Here is a 12,564-nt window from a genome sequence, read left to right as displayed (position 1 = left end):
CGGGGGAGGGGAACGGGCGCCGCCCGGGAACGCCTGGCGCCCCCCGGGGGAGGGGAACGGGCGCCGCCTGGGAACGCCTGGCGCCCCCCCGGGGGAGGGGAACGGGCGCCGCCTGGGAACGCCTGGCGCCCCCCCCGGGGGAGGGGAACGGGCGCCGCCTGGGAACGCCTGGCGCCCCCCCGGGGGAGGGGAACGGGCGCCGCCTGGGAACGCCTGGCGCCCCCCCCGGGGGAGGGGAACGGGCGCCGCCTGGGAACGCCTGGCGCCCCCCCCGGGGGAGGGGAACGGGCGCCGCCTGGGAACGCCTGGCGCCCGCCCCGGGGGAGGGGAACGGGCGCCGCCTGGGAACGCCTGGCGCCCCCCGGGGGAGGGGAACGGGCGCCGCCTGGGAACGCCTGGCCCCCCCCCCCCCGGGGGAGGGGAACGGGCGCCGCCTGGGAACGCCTGGCGCCCCCCCCGGGGGAGGGGAACGGGCGCCGCCTGGGAACGCCTGGCGCCCCCCGGGGGAGGGGAACGGGCGCCGCCTGGGAACGCCTGGCGCCCCCCCCGGGGGAGGGGAACGGGCGCCGCCTGGGAACGCCTGGCGCCCCCCCGGGGGAGGGGAACGGGCGCCGCCTGGGAACGCCTGGCGCCCCCCGGGGGAGGGGAACGGGCGCCGCCTGGGAACGCCTGGCCCCCCCCGGGGGAGGGGAACGGGCGCCGCCTGGGAACGCCTGGCCCCCCCGGGGGAGGGGAACGGGCGCCGCCTGGGAACGCCGGGCGCCCCCCCGGGGGAGGGGAACGGGCGCCGCCTGGGAACGCCTGGCGCCCCCCGGGGGAGGGGAACGGGCGCCGCCTGGGAACGCCTGGCGCCCCCCCGGGGGAGGGGAACGGGCGCCGCCTGGGAACGCCTGGCCCCCCCCCGGGGGAGGGGAACGGGCGCCGCCTGGGAACGCCTGGCGCCCCCCGGGGGAGGGGAACGGGCGCCGCCTGGGAACGCCTGGCGCCCCCCCCGGGGGAGGGGAACGGGCCCCGCCTGGGAACGCCTGGCGCCCCCCGGGGGAGGGGAACGGGCGCCGCCTGGGAACGCCTGGCGGAGATTCTGGGAACCACACCAGGGTGGCCCCTCGGGCTGGGCTCGGGCAGGTCCCGGCGGTGCCGCTGGGAGAATTCCTGGTGTTTCAGCCGGGTTCGTGCGGGCCCTGGGCGCCGTAGCCAGAGCGAGGGGCAGAGCGGAGGTTGCTTGGCCAGTCCTGCTCCTGCCACTTCCCCTCCTGTGACGACGCGTCGGGATTGTCCCGTCTCCTGCACCCCCGAAATGGCATGAACAAGAGTCGGGCGTAGGCCATCTGCCCGCTGGGCCCCTCGGTGCAGACTCACCAGTCTAGTGCTGCAGCGCCCCACGATTCCCAGGAACCGCTTCGCTCTGTCTCCAGCACGCCTGGCTCCAGGGCTCTTGCTTCTACTGCGCCTTGTCGCTTGCCGCTGGAAGCTCCCTCCACGGGGTGCAGTGCATCCCACTCCTGACACCAGTGTGACGGCGCGCTGGGGGTTCCCCGTCCCCTGCACCCCGAAATGGCACAAACAGACTGCACCAGCCAGTGGAATTGAGGGTGGTTTATTGCTCCTCCAGCACAGCGCAGCACAGATGTAATCTGGTTACAGGAACTGGGGCTAAGAGGCCTCAGTGCCCCCCCTTGAGATGGGGGAGTCCCAGCCCCCTCCCCAGCTCCTTCTTCCCTGCCTTCCAGCCAGGAACCCACTCCCCCTTTGTTTCTCCCCATGGGGGCCGCAGGTCAGACAGGTTTTTGAGTCACCTTTGCATAGTGAGGTTTTCCCTGCTGGGTCTTGCTCCAGACAGCAGGGGTCACCACCGCCCAGCAAGTCCCCCCACTACGTCACACCTCCAGCGAACATCAGAGTAGCCAGACGGGGTCAGACCAAAGGTCCATCCGGCCCAGGGGCCACTGCCAGGGGCCCCAGAGGGAGGGATCACAACAGGGAATCCTCACCTGATCCCTCCCCGTCAGCCACCTCCAGACAAACAGAGGCCAGGGCCACCAGTCCTACCCAGCCTGGCTACTAGGGACCTACCCTCCATGAATCTATCTAGCTCTTTTCTGAACCCTGGTCTTTCCAACATCCTCTGGCGAGGAGTTCCACAGGTTGACTACGTACAGTGTGAAGAAAAACCTCCTTTTGTTTGTTTGAAACCTGCTGCCTGTTCATTTCCTTTGGTGGCCCCTAGTTCTTATATTATGGACACAAGTAAATAACTTTCCCTTACACACTTTCTCCACTCCAGTTCTGACTGTGTAGCCCTCTGTCCTACCCCTCGGTCTCCTCTTTCCCAAGGCTCTTTCATCTCTCCTCATAAGGGACCCGCCCCAAACCCTTGGGCATTTGTGTCGCCCTTTTCTGAACCTTTTCCAAGGCCAGCAGCAATGAGTCTTCTGCCCTGGCTTTGTGAGGAGCTCTGGGATGTGCTCCTGCAAGCACCCAGCCTGGCTTTGGCCTGGCCCCACAGGGCACAGCTACCCCGGGGCAGCCCCTTTGGGGGTCTCTCGCCAGTGCCAGTCTTGGGGCAGGCTGCAGACGGGGAAGGGGACCCGGGGCTGGCGTTATGGCAGGGCAGGAGGCTGGGGCAGCGGGAGGCTGCGAGTTTTGGTTCACGGCCCTGCGGGGACCCAGGGGTGTCAGAAGAGACTGGGGCGTACCAGCATTGGAGGCCGAGTCCTAGAAATGTACAATGCATGCGGCAGACAGGCACTGAGGCAGTGTGGGAGACTCATGGAGGTGAGCAGAGGCTGTGCCGGTGTATTGGACGGGCGGGTTGTGTTGGGTGGCCGGGTGTGCGCAGGGGCTGTGCCGGTGTATTGACGGGTGGGTTGTGTTGGGCGGCAGGGAGTGCACAGGGGCTGTGCCGGTGTATTGGACGGGTGGGTTGTGTTGGGCGGGCGGGGGTACGCAGGGGCTGTGCCGGTGTATTGGACGGGGGGGGGGTTGTGTTAGGCGGCAGGGGGTGCGCAGGGGCTGTGCCGGTGTATTGGACGGGCGGGTTGTGTTGGGCGGGCGGGGGTACGCGGGGGCTGTGCCGGTGTATTGGACGGGGGGGGTTGTGTTAGGCGGCAGGGGGTGCGCAGGGGCTGTGCCGGTATTGGACGGGCGGGTTGTGTTGGGTGGCCGGGTGTGCGCAGGGGCTGTGCCGGTGTATTGGACGGGGGGTTGTGTTGGGCGGCAGGGGGTGCGCAGGGGCTGTGCCGGTGTATTGGACGGGTGGGTTGTGTTGGGCGGGCGGGGCTGTGCAGGGGCTGTGCCGGTGTATTGGACGGGTGGGTTGTGTTGGGCGGGCGGGGGCACGCAGGGGGCTGTGCCGGTGTATTGGACGGGTGGGTTGTGTTGGGCGGGCGGGGCTGTGCAGGGGCTGTGCCGGTGTATTGGACGGGGGGGTTGTGTTAGGCGGCAGGGGGTGCGCAGGGGCTGTGCCGGTGTATTGGACGGGCGGGTTGTGTTGGGCGGGCGGGGGTACGCAGGGGCTGTGCCGGTGTATTGGACGGGGGGGGGTTGTGTTAGGCGGCAGGGGGTGCGCAGGCGCTGTGCCGGTGTATTGACGGGCGGGTTGTGTTGGGCGGCCGGGGGTGCGCAGGGGCTGTGCCGGTGTATTGGACGGGGGGGGTTGTGTTAGGCGGCAGGGGGTGCGCAGGGGCTGTGCCGGTGTATTGGACGGGCGGGTTGTGTTGGGCGGCCGGGGGTGCGCAGGGGCTGTGCCGGTGTATTGGACGGGTGGGTTGTGTTGGGCGGGCGGGGGTGCGCAGGGGCTGTGCCGGTGTATTGGACGGGTGGGTTGTGTTGGGCGGGCGGGGCTGTGCAGGGGCTGTGCCGGTGTATTGGACGGGAGGGTTGTGTTGGGCGGCCGGGGGTGCGCAGGGGCTGTGCCGGTGCATTGGACGGGTGGGTTGTGTTGGGCGGGCGGGGGTGCGCAGGGGCTGTGCCGGTGTATTGGACGGGTGGGTTGTGTTGGGCGGCCGGGGGTACGCAGGGGCTGTGCCGGTGTATTGGACGGGTGGGTTGTGTTGGGCGGCCGGGGGTGCGCAGGGGCTGTGCCGGTGTATTGGACGGGTGGGTTGTGTTGGGCGGCCGGGGGTGCGCAGGGGCTGTGCCGGTGTATTGGACGGGTGGGTTGTGTTGGGCGGGCGGGGCTGTGCAGGGGCTGTGCCGGTGTATTGGACGGGCGGGTTGTGTTGGGCGGCCGGGTGTGCGCAGGGGCTGTGCCGGTGTATTGGACTGGTGGGTTGTGTTGGGTGGCCGGGGCTATGCAGGGGCTGTGCCGGTGTATTGGACTGGTGGGTTGTGTTGGGTGGCTGGGGCTATGCAGGGGCTGTGCCGGTGTATTGGACAGGTGGGGGTATGCAGGGGCTGTGCCGGTGTATTGAACGGGCAGGGGTACGCAGGGGCTGTGCCGGTGTATTGGACAGGCGGGGGTGCGCAGGGGCTGTACCGGTGTATTGGACGGGCGGGTTGTGTTGGGTGGCCGGGTGTGCGCAGGGGCTGTGCCGGTGTATTGGACGGGTGGGTTGTGTTGGGCAGCAGGGGGTGCACAGGGGCTGTGCCGGTGTGGACGGGTGGGTTGTGTTGGGCGGCAGGGGCTGTGCCGGTGTATTGGACGGGTGGGTTGTGTTGGGCGGCAGGGGCTGTGCCGGTGTATTGGACGGGTGGGTTGTGTTGGGCGGCAGGGGCTGTGCAGGGGCTGTGCCGGTGTATTGACGGGTGGGTTGTGTTGGGCGGGCGGGGGTGCGCAGGGGCTGTGCCGGTGTATTGGACGGGGGGGTTGTGTTGGGCGGCAGGGGGTGCGCAGGGGCTGTGCCGGTGTATTGGACGGGCGGGTTGTGTTGGGCGGGTGGGGCTGTGCAGGGGCTGTGCCGGTGTATTGGACGGGTGGGTTGTGTTGGGCGGGCGGGGCTGTGCAGGGGCTGTGCTGGTGTATTGGACGGGTGGGTTGTGTTGGGCGGCCGGGGGTGCGCAGGGGCTGTGCTGGTGTATTGGACGGGTGGGTTGTGTTGGGCGGCCGGGGGTACGCAGGGGCTGTGCCGGTGTATTGGACGGGCGGGTTGTGTTGGGCGGGCGGGGCTGTGCAGGGGCTGTGCCGGTGTATTGGACGGGTGGGTTGTGTTGGGCGGGCGGGGCTGTGCAGGGGCTGTGCCGGTGTATTGGACGGGTGGGTTGTGTTGGGCGGCCGGGGGTACGCAGGGGCTGTGCCGGTGTATTGGACGGGCGGGTTGTGTTGGGCGGGTGGGGCTGTGCAGGGGCTGTGCCGGGTGGGTGGGTTGTGTTGGGCGGGCGGGGCTGTGCAGGGGCTGTGCCGGTGTATTGGACGGGTGGGTTGTGTTGGGCGGCCGGGGGTGCGCAGGGGCTGTGCCGGTGTATTGGACGGGCGGGTTGTGTTGGGCGGGCGGGCGGGGGCGCAGGGGCTGTGCTGGTGTATTGGACGGGTGGGTTGTGTTGGGCGGCCGGGGTACGCAGGCTCTGCCGGTGTATTGGACGGGTGGGTTGTGTTGGGCGGCCGGGGGTACGCAGGGGCTGTGCCGGTGTATTGGACGGGCGGGTTGTGTTGGGCGGCCGGGGGTGCGCAGGGGCTGTGCCGGTGTATTGGACGGGTGGGTTGTGTTGGGCGGCCGGGGGTACGCAGGGGCTGTGCCGGTGTATTGGACGGGTGGGTTGTGTTCGGCGGCCGGGGGTGTGCAGGGGCTGTACCGGTGTATTGGACGGGGGGGTTGTGTTGGGTGGCGGGGGATGCGCAGGGGCTGTGCCGGTGTATTGGACGGGGGGTTGTGTTGGGCGGCGGGGGATGCGCAGGGGCTGTGCCGGTGTATTGGACGGGCGGGTTGTGTTCGGCGGCCGGGGGTACGCAGGGGCTGTACCGGTGTATTGGACGGGCGGGTTGTGTTGGGCGGCGGGGGATGCGCAGGGGCTGTGCCGGTGTATTGGACGGGCAGACTGTGGTCGGGTGTAGCAGACACTGGGGGCCGGGTGTGCAGATTCCTGGCTGAGGGTCGGCCCCGGGCTCTGACGTCTCCTCCTCGCAGGAGCTGATGTCCGCTGGCCGGAAGGAGCAGCCCGGGATGGCGGAGGAGAGCTCCAGTGGCAGCAGCAGCTCCCCCAGCCCCGGGGACACTCTGCCCTGGAACCTGGCCAAGCACCAGCGCAGCAAGAGAACCAAGTCGGCCTCGGGCAGCAGCACCGTGCTGGACCCAGCGGAGAGAGCCGTGATCCGCATCGCAGGTAGGGGCGGAGCTGGGCCCACGGGGGCGCTGGGCGGGTGGCACGGCGATGGTGCGCGGGGCCGACTGGTGCCGGGTGCGGTGTTGGGCCGGGAGGCGCTGGGCGGGTGGCACGGTGATGGTGCGCGGGGCCGACTGGTGCCGGGTGCGGTGTTGGGCCGGGAGGGGGCCGGGAGGGGGCGCTGGGCGGGTGGCACGGCGATGGTGCGCGGGGCCGACTGACGCGGGGTGCGGTGTTGGGCCGGGAGGGGGCGCTGGGCGGGTGGCACGGCGATGGTGCGCGGGGCCGAGTGGCGCGGGGTGCGGTGTTGGGCCGGGAGGGGGCGCTGGGCGGGTGGCACGGCGATGGTGCGCGGGGCCGACTGACGCGGGGTGCGGTGTTGGGCCGGGAGGGGGCGCTGGGCGGGTGGCACGGCGATGGTGCGCGGGGCCGAGTGGTGCCGGGTGCGGTGTTGGGCCGGGAGGGGGCGCTGGGCGGGTGGCACGGCGATGGTGCGCGGGGCCGAGTGGTGCCGGGTGCGGTGTTGGGCCGGGAGGGGGCGCTGGGCGGGTGGCACGGCGATGGTGCGCGGGGCCGAGTGGTGCCGGGTGCGGTGTTGGGCCGGGAGGGGCGCTGGGCGGGTGGCACGGCGATGGTGCGCGGGGCCGAGTGGCGCGGGGTGCGGTGTTGGGCCGGGAGGGGGCGCTGGGCGGGTGGCACGGTGATGGTGCGCGGGGCCGAGTGGCGCGGGGTGCGGTGTTGGGCCGGGAGGGGCGCTGGGCGGGTGGCACGGTGATGGTGCGCGGGGCCGAGTGGCGCGGGGTGCGGTGTTGGGCCGGGAGGGGGCGCTGGGCGGGTGGCACGGTGATGGTGCGCGGGGCCGAGTGGCGCGGGGTGCGGTGTTGGGCCAGGAGGGGGCGCTGGGCGGGTGGCACGGTGATGGTGCGCGGGGCCGAGTGGCGCGGGGTGCGGTGTTGGGCCGGGAGGGGGCGCGGGGCGGGTGGCACGGCGATGGTGCGCGGGGCCGACTGACGCGGGGTGCGGTGTTGGGCCGGGAGGGGGCGCTGGGCGGGTGGCACGGCGATGGTGCGCGGGGCCGACTGGTGCCGGGTGCGGTGTTGGGCCAGGAGGGGGCGCTGGGCGGGTGGCACGGTGATGGTGCGCGGGGCCGAGTGGCGCGGGGTGCGGTGTTGGGCCGGGAGGGGGCGCTGGGCGGGTGGCACGGCGATGGTGCGCGGGGCCGAGTGGTGCCGGGTGCGGTGTTGGGCCGGGAGGGGGCGCTGGGCGGGTGGCACGGCGATGGTGCGCGGGGCCGAGTGGTGCCGGGTGCGGTGTTGGGCCGGGAGGGGGCGCTGGGCGGGTGGCACGGCGATGGTGCGCGGGGCCGAGTGGCGCGGGGTGCGGTGTTGGGCCGGGAGGGGGCGCGGGGCGGGTGGCACGGTGATGGTGCGCGGGGCCGAGTGGCGCGGGGTGCGGTGTTGGGCCGGGAGGGGGCGCTGGGCGGGTGGCACGGTGATGGTGCGCGGGGCCGAGTGGCGCGGGGTGCGGTGTTGGGCCGGGAGGGGGCGCTGGGCGGGTGGCACGGTGATGGTGCGCGGGGCCGAGTGGCGCGGGGTGCGGTGTTGGGCCAGGAGGGGGCGCTGGGCGGGTGGCACGGTGATGGTGCGCGGGGCCGAGTGGCGCGGGGTGCGGTGTTGGGCCGGGAGGGGGCGCTGGGCGGGTGGCACGGCGATGGTGCGCGGGGCCGACTGACGCGGGGTGCGGTGTTGGGCCGGGAGGGGGCGCTGGGCGGGTGGCACGGCGATGGTGCGCGGGGCCGACTGGTGCCGGGTGCGGTGTTGGGCCAGGAGGGGCGCTGGGCGGGTGGCACGGTGATGGTGCGCGGGGCCGAGTGGCGCGGGGTGCGGTGTTGGGCCGGGAGGCGCTGGGCGGGTGGCACGGCGATGGTGCGCGGGGCCGAGTGGTGCCGGGTGCGGTGTTGGGCCGGGAGGGGGCGCTGGGCGGGTGGCACGGCGATGGTGCGCGGGGCCGAGTGGTGCCGGGTGCGGTGTTGGGCCGGGAGGGGGCGCTGGGCGGGTGGCACGGCGATGGTGCGCGGGGCCGAGTGGCGCCGGGTGCGGTGTTGGGCCGGGAGGGGGCGCTGGGCGGGTGGCACGGTGATGGTGCGCGGGGCCGAGTGGCGCGGGGTGCGGTGTTGGGCCGGGAGGGGGCGCTGGGCGGGTGGCACGGTGATGGTGCGCGGGGCCGAGTGGCGCGGGGTGCGGTGTTGGGCCGGGAGGGGGCCGGGAGGGGGCGCTGGGCGTCGGGGGTCGCGGGTGCCTGGCTTCGGGGGCCTGGGTTTCCGTCCTTCCCCGGCAGCCAGGCCCCACTGAGGCAGCTGCCCCCCCCCCGTTCACCTCATCACAGGAGGGCGGCTCCGGGCGTGTCCCGCGTGTCCAGGGGGCTGGCGGGTCCCCAGCCCTCTCGGGAATTCAGCCAAAGCCCTGCCTCAGGCCTGCGGCCCCCCCGTTCCTCTCGGGGGGTGGGGCGGTTCTGGGATGCCCGGTGCTTGGGGACTAGTGGGGGCAGTGAGCCCCCCGCTGCACCCCTGCCTGGGGGCTGCCGTTAAGGGGCCCCGGCGCTGAGCTCAGGGGCTACGGAGCTGCCCCCCGCCCCGGCGACGCAAAACGCCCTGAATCGGCCTGTGGGGCCGGTGCCCCTCGGCCAGCAGCGACCCCGGGCCCGCGTCCCCCCCCCGCCCCTCGGCCAGCAGCGAGCCCGGGCCCGCGTCCCCCCCCGCCCCTCGGCCAGCGTCCCCCCCGCCCCTCGGCCAGCAACGACCCCGGGCCCGGCCCCCCCCCCGCCCCCCTCGGCCAGCAGCGAGCCCCCCCGGGGCCCCCCCCGCCCCTCGGCCAGCAGCGAGCCCCGGGCCCGCGTCCCCCCCCCCGCCCCCGGCCAGCAGCGAGCCCCGGGCCCGCGTCCCCCCCGCCCCTCGGCCAGCAGCGACCCCGGGCCCGCGTCCCCCCCGCCCCTCGGCCAGCAGCGACCCCGGGCCCGCGTCCCCCCCGCCCCTCGGCCAGCGTCCCCCGCCCCCCTCGGCCAGCACGACCCCGGGCCCGCGTCCCCCCCCGCCCCTCGGCCAGCAGCGAGCCCCGGCCCGCGTCCCCCCCCCCCGCCCCTCGGCCAGCAGCGAGCCCCGGGCCCGCGTCCCCCCCCGCCCCTCGGCCAGCAGCGAGCCCCGGGCCGCGTCCCCCCGCCCCCTCGGCCAGCAGCGAGCCCCGGGCCCGCGTCCCCCCCGCCCCTCGGCCAGCAGCGACCCCGGGCCCGCGTCCCCCCCGCCCCCTCGGCCAGCAGCGAGCCCCGGGCCCGCGTCCCCCCCCGCCCCTCGGCCAGCAGCGAGCCCCGCCCGCGTCCCCCCCGCCCCTCGGCCAGCAGCGACCCCGGGCCCGCGTCCCTCCCCCCCCCCTCGGCCAGCAGCGACCCCGGGCCCGCGTCCCTCCCCCCGCCCCTCGGCCAGCAGCGACCCCGGGCCCGCGTCCCTCCCCCCGCCCCTCGGCCAGCAGCGAGCCCCGGGCCCGCGTCCCCCCGCCCCTCGGCCCCCCCCCGCCCCGGCCAGCAGCCAGCCCCGGGCCCGCGTCCCCCCCCCTCCCCCTCGGCCAGCAGCGAGCCCCGGGCCCGCGTCCCCCCGCCCCTCGGCCAGCAGCGAGCCCCGGGCCCGGGTCCCCCCCGCCCCTCGGCCAGCAGCGAGCCCTGGGCCTGTGTCCCCCCCCCCCGCCCCTCGGCCAGCAGCGAGCCCCGGGCCCGCGTCCCCCCCGCCCCCGGCCAGCAGCGAGCCCCGGGCCCGCGTCCCCCCCCGCCCCTCGGCCAGCAGCGAGCCCTGGGCCTGTGTCCCCCCCCCCCCCCGCCCCTCGGCCAGCAGCGAGCCCTGGGCCTGTGTCCCCCCCGCCCCTCGGCCAGCAGCGAGCCCCCCGGGGCCCGCGTCCCCCCCGCCCCTCGGCCAGCAGCGAGCCCTGGGCCTGTGTCCCCCCCCCGCCCCCTCGGCCAGCAGCGAGCCCTGGGCCTGTGTCCCCCCCCGCCCTTCGGCCAGCAGCGAGCCCTGGGCCTGCGTCCCCCCCCCCGCCGGGCCCCAAGGCCCCCCGTCCCACGTGCCAGACGAGCCAGCTCCAATCTCGTGTCCCCGTCCTGCTGCCTGACCCACCCCCTCCCGGCTCCAGGGCCCATGCCAGCCCGGCACTGCCTCCCCCGCCGCCGGGCCCAGGCCAGGGGCAGCCCGGGGAATGCCGGGGGGCTGGGCAGACGGCCCTGGCCGCTGGGGCCTCACTTCAGGCTGGGAGGCCCTGTTCCCGGGGCTCTCGCTGCAGCCCCCGAGGCCCACGGGCGTCTGGCCGGGCTGCGCGCTCGCTGCAGGGGAAACGGTTTGACCCCCAGCCCTGCCCCACGCAGCCCCTCCCGTGGTAGCATCCCAGACCTGCCCCCATGTGTGGGATGGGGCCTCAGGCCCCACATCATGAGGTGAAGGCAGAAGCACTGAGTAAGCGGGGAGCACGCCGTGGGGGCAGGGGAGGGCTGTGCCGCGGGGGGGGTCTGTGCTGGGAGCGGGGAGCACGCCGTGGGGGCAGGGGAGGGGCTGTGCCGCGGGGGGGGTCTGTGCTGGGAGCGGGGAGCACGCCGTGGGGGCAGGGGAGGGCTGTGCCGCGGGGGGGGTCTGTGCTGGGAGCGGGGAGCACGCCGTGGGGGGAGGGGAGGGCTGTGCCTCGGGGGGGGTCTGTGCTGGGAGCGGGGTGCACGCCGTGGGGGGAGGGGAGGGCTGTGCCGCGGGGGGGGGGGTCTGGGAGCGGGGAGCACGCCGTGGGGGGAGGGGAGGGCTGTGCTGCAGGGGGGTCTGTGTAGGGAGCGGGTGCACGCCGTGGGGGCAGGGGAGGGCTGTGCCTCGGGGGGGGGTCTGTGCTGGGAGCGGGGTGCACGCCGTGGGGGGAGGGGAGGGCTGTGCCGCGGGGGGGGGGTCTGTGCTGGGAGCGGGGAGCACGCCGTGGGGGGAGGGGAGGGCTGTGCTGCAGGGGGGTCTGTGTAGGGAGCGGGGTGCACGCCGTGGGGGCAGGGGAGGGCTGTGCCTCGGGGGGGTCTGTGCTGGGAGTGGGGCCGTGGGGGAGGGGAGGGCTGTGGGGCAGGGGGGGGGTCTGTGTAGGGAGCGGGGTGCACGCCGTGGGGTCAGGGGAGGGCTGTGCCTCGGGGGGGGTCTGTGCTGGGAGCGGGGTGCACGCCGTGGGGGGAGGGGAGGGCTGTGCTGCAGGGGGTCTGTGTAGGGAGCGGGGTGCACGCCGTGGGGTCAGGGGAGGGCTGTGCCTCGGGGGGGTCTGTGCTGGGAGCGGGGTGCACGCCGTGGGGGCAGGGGAGGGCTGTGCTGCGGGGGGTCTGTGTAGGGAGCGGGGTGCACGCCGTGGGGTCAGGGGAGGGCTGTGCCTCGGGGGGGTCTGTGCTGGGAGCGGGGTGCACGCCGTGGGGGGAGGGGAGGGTGTGGCTGCAGCTTGGGCAGAGGGACGGAGCTGGCTCAGGGGTCCGCACAGTGACCCCGCCCCGAGGGATTCCCCTGGAGACGGGTGGCCCCGCCCCGGCAAGTCTGCCGTGCCCCGTGCCCCGTGCCCCGTGAGCCGTGCCCCGTGCCCCGTGCCGTGAGCCGTGCCCCATGCGCCGTGCACCGTGCCGTGAGCCGTGCCCCGTGAGCCGTGCCCCGTGCACCGTGCACCGTGCCCCGTGCACCGTGCACCGTGCCCCGTGCACCGTGCACCGTGCCGTGAGCCGTGCCCCATGCGCCGTGCCCCGTGAGCTGTGCCCCGTGCGCCGTGCCCCGTGAGCCGTGCCCCGCGCCCCGCGAGCCGTGCCCCGTGAGCCGTGCCCCATGTCCCGTGAGCCATGCCCCGTGCCCCGCAGACAATGGCCAGCATGTCCCCGTGAATTCTCACACCCTATTTCTGTCGGGTGCCGGGCCCTGCCCCCGCCGGGTTGGGTTACTCAGCTTTGAGCAGCTAAATTTAGGGCCAACGCCCCTTCCCCGTGTGCTCCCACCTGCCCGCTTGGCCAGGCCACAGCCGCACCCGGAGCTGGGCCCGGGGCCAGCGAGGGCCTGACGGCCCAGGTAGCAGCCGAGTTACCCTGCAAACCCGACGGCGAGTGGCCCCTGCTGGCCCCTGGCCCGGCCCCTGGGTGTCGCCCGGCTCCCCCAAGGGCCCTGGGCAGGTCCTTTCTGCTGCTGCTGAGCCGGGCGCGGGAACGCGGGGGGGGCTGCGTGTGCTGCCTCCAGCCGGGCCGGGGGGCTGCGCCGTGGCCAGGCTGGCGGGGGAGGGGAGGGGA

General features: G+C 74.9%; 1 protein-coding gene across 6 annotated transcripts in view; it reads left to right on the top strand.

Annotated features, from left to right (window-relative positions):
- The window catches only part of PLEC (plectin), a 198,268-nt gene that overhangs the window by 48,285 nt on the left and 137,419 nt on the right, over nt 1-12,564 (top strand). For all 6 annotated transcript variants that reach the window (XM_089775874.1, XM_089775873.1, XM_089775876.1 and 3 more), the window contains one exon: nt 6,063-6,258. In XM_089775874.1, coding sequence (XP_089632000.1) covers nt 6,063-6,258 — 196 coding nt within the window. The remainder of the gene's footprint in view (nt 1-6,062; nt 6,259-12,564) is intronic.

Source organism: Pelodiscus sinensis, chromosome 2 (assembly GCF_052426305.1).
Source record: "Pelodiscus sinensis isolate ZL-2025 chromosome 2, ASM5242630v1, whole genome shotgun sequence".
Taxonomy (NCBI): domain Eukaryota; kingdom Metazoa; phylum Chordata; order Testudines; family Trionychidae; genus Pelodiscus; species Pelodiscus sinensis.
The sequence above is the reverse complement of the archived record's forward strand: the minus strand, read 5'-3'. Positions and strand labels throughout refer to the sequence as shown.